Source organism: Sinocyclocheilus anshuiensis, unplaced genomic scaffold, assembly GCF_001515605.1.
Source record: "Sinocyclocheilus anshuiensis isolate Anshui unplaced genomic scaffold, SAMN03320099.WGS_v1.1 scaffold1413, whole genome shotgun sequence".
NCBI lineage: Eukaryota > Metazoa > Chordata > Actinopteri > Cypriniformes > Cyprinidae > Sinocyclocheilus > Sinocyclocheilus anshuiensis.
In genome coordinates this window covers 88,510-92,031 of record NW_015549649.1, presented here as the reverse complement: position 1 = coordinate 92,031, position 3,522 = coordinate 88,510, and the positions used below count along the sequence as shown (strand labels likewise).

General features: G+C 33.5%; 1 protein-coding gene across 1 annotated transcript in view; it reads right to left on the bottom strand.

The window, feature by feature from the left end:
* Nucleotides 1–3,522, bottom strand: part of uhrf1 (ubiquitin-like with PHD and ring finger domains 1) — a 20,781-nt gene that overhangs the window by 559 nt on the left and 16,700 nt on the right. Inside the window, exons 13-16 of the mRNA XM_016449462.1 lie at nt 2,948–3,085; nt 2,743–2,866; nt 2,512–2,663; nt 2,323–2,421 (exon numbers count right to left, since the gene is read on the bottom strand). Of these exons, the coding sequence (XP_016304948.1) occupies nt 2,323–2,421; nt 2,512–2,663; nt 2,743–2,866; nt 2,948–3,085 (513 nt within the window). The remainder of the gene's footprint in view (nt 1–2,322; nt 2,422–2,511; nt 2,664–2,742; nt 2,867–2,947; nt 3,086–3,522) is intronic.

Here is a 3,522-nt window from a genome sequence, read left to right as displayed (position 1 = left end):
TCCTGCGAAGATAACAAAATTGTGTTTATCTTATTCACAAATGTACAAACTATTGCATGTGTCATGACGAAATGAAACCCTCAAGTGTTGCCATAAACCCTAAAATCAGATGTCATTTATTTTGCTACTAAAAAAAATAAATAAATAAAAAAATAAAGACAAATTCAAGCCAATTTTCACAATTTAATAGAAATATTTCTATTAAACGAAATACTGTACATTGGCAGGAGGGATGAATAAAGTAGAGGTCTGCATTCCTGCGGCTCTCCCGCGGGAACAGACCAGATTTTTTGCGCTGCAGGATTAAATTCCCGAATAAAAACGCGGTAGCGGTCAGTAACTCTGGTGTAATTTGAACGGGAGCGGGCGGTCTAAGAATATACCGTTCCCGACGTCTATTCAGAACAGCATATCTGCGATTTATTCTTATTGACCACCGGTACAGCTTGCGCTCAGGACTGTTATGCACGCGCTGCACGCATGCTTTTACCGTCACATGTTTTATTTGCGTGGTCTGTGCGCAGCATGTGCATAACGACGCTCAGAGCAGGCTGTACCTGTGGTAAATATACGGCCCTCAGACAGAACAGGCAGGCTGTCGATGAGTGACAGCAGAATAAGGATGGAGCAAAGTGTGGATGCGCTGTCCTTGAAGGACGTTCAGCTCATTTTGGTTTATATTTTGCTTAGCCTATAATTTTAAATGAAAGATGTCGTATTTATTTATTTATCTCTGTGACACTTTTCCTACTGTGTTAACAGAAAAATGTCAAACGAATTTAGTATTTTGACAAGACGAATAAAAATAGCTAATTTTCTCTCTGCGACACATTTTCCTATTGTGTTGTAAATGTTAAACGAATTGTATCCTGACGAATACAAATAAGAAATAACATTTTTGTACATTTTTATTTTCTCTGACACTTGCTATTTTTGTACAACCTACATTTTTTTTTCTCTGCGACACTTTTTCCCTATTGTGTTGTCAATGTTAAACGAATAAAAATAAGAAATACAATTTTTGTACAACATTTTTATTTTCCCTGACACTTTTTTTCCTACAGTGTTGCATAAAATATTAAACTAATTTTGTGTCTTATGATAATTCATATAAATTCAAGTCAAAGTCAATAAATTCAAGACTCTTGACAAGACGAATAAAATAACATGCAATTTTGAGCAGAATACACTTTTATTTGTTAGTTCTCTTTCTTTCAGTAGCGGAAATTTAAACGTGAGATTCTGGAAACGAGATCTAAATTTAGCGGGAACGGTCGGGTCGGGAAGAAAAGTATTCTAAGCATACAGCGGGTAAACAGAGTTAATATATAGCGGGAGGGTGCGGAATATAACCTTGCGGGAGCGGGACTAAAAAAAATAGTCCCGCGCAGACCTCTAGAATAAAGTAAATAAAATATAAAATAATGGAAGTATAATTAAAATAAAAACAATTACATTTAAAAAAATAATTATATAAAATATAAAAAATAACTGACGTGTCTATAAAAAATTCAAACAAAACAGATAAATAAAATTAACAAACAAAATTAGGTATAATTAAAAAACAAATAAAATTAAAATACATAAAATACATTTTCAAAAAAATATATGTATAAGTGTACATTTAAAAATTACATAACTAAAATATAATTTTACTAAAGTATAATAAAAAAAAAGTATAATCAATAAAACGACAAATCAAAGAAAATTTAAATATGAATAAAAAGTAAAATTAAAATAACCAAAATACACATTAAAGGGGTCATATGATTGAGGTAGATATGTGGGGGCGTGTTAGAACGAGCCGTTTTAGGGGGGCGTGGCAGAGTCTTAACTTTGATAAAGAATATCTATTTGGTTTTGAGACTTTAGTCTTTGCAACTTCAGGGGTCTTATCTATGCACAATCAGCTTGTAACACTCCAAAGAGAAAGGAAAACTTGAAATCGCATCATATGACCCCTTTAATATATAACTGAAAGTTAAATTATTTTTAATATATATAATATAAATAGCATAATTTTGCTAAAGTAAAATTTAAAAAGTGATTACAATAAAATGTAAAACATTTTTTAAAAGTGTAGTTACTTAAAAAAAAAAACTAAAAATTCTAAATAAAAAAAAACTAAAAACTAAAATTAAATAATTAAAATTAATTAATTAATAACCAAATAAGAATAACTACGGGAAAAAAACAGAACATGTATAATTAAAATACTTAAGAATTTCAAGTATTTTACTCGCATTCACGAGAAAATTTAATAGCGTTCTGAAGTCCGTTGTTGCAATATAACCCAAGTTTGTCTGTGGTTTTGTCTCTTACCCTGCAGACGTTGTGTTGGCATTCTGTGGTGATGGGCTGATAGACGACTTCTTGGCAGCAGATGCACAGGAAAACTTCCTCCACTTTGTTGATGAAGCGCTACAAGTGTGACACAAACACATTAAACCAGCAATCATCAGAGCAGCTTAATTACAAGACAGGTGACGATAGGCTCTGGTCTGAACGTACAGGTCCGAGGTTGAGAGACTCCATGGCTTCGTCCCACAGCTTCGTGTTGAGCTCGTCGTCCTTGATCAAGGCCTTCTGCTCTTTGCTCAGTTTGTACGCCTCCACTTTCATCTTCTTAGGCGTGCTTTTGGCCGGAGAGCTCTTCTCGTCCACTACGATTGAGAAAAGCGAAGACATTACATACTTGATTTTTAGGTTCGGTCTTTATTAAATCGGAACGATTTCACTTACCGGTCTGGGATTTCCTCTTCCTCTTGCCCTTGGTGGGCGTTTCTTCAACGTCGTCGTCGTCTACGTTTTTGTTCTCTTTCTCCTTTTCTTTCGCAGCTACGGCTTCCAGATAACCTTCAGGATACTGAAGCACCAGAGAATGAGGATTCATGAGCGATTCTCAAACGAAATGGGCGAAACTTGAGTGAAATCTGGCAGACATTACCTGCATGGTGAGCCCCAGTTTCTTAATGCGCTCTTTCCCGTCGCGGGTCCACGGCGCAGGTTCATCGTCGTTACGTTTCAGCAAGTATCTCCAAACAAGGAAGCCGGACTTGCCCTTTTCTGGCCAATACTTCACCACCTAATAAACAGGCAGATTAATTACTTCCCACATGCAACTGCATAAAATATGTATAATTCAAATAAAAATGTATCAAAGAAACTTTTCAATAAAGTATTAATTGAAAAAAATTTGTGCTGTCAAACAATTAATTGCATCCAAAATAAAAGTTTGTTCACATGTGTGTTATATAATATAAATTATATGAATATAAATATATACATGTAAATATTTTCAAAATATATACCGTCTATATACACATAAAAAATATACACACACATATATTGAGTAAACAAAAACTTATATTTTGGATGCGATTAATCATTTGACAACACTAAAAAAAATAAAAAATAAATAGGCCTACAAGCCTGGGAAGGAAGGAATGGAAATAATTACTAAAAAAAAGTAAAAGAAAAAAAGAAAAAAAAATATATAATTATTGAAGTAAATTAATAAAT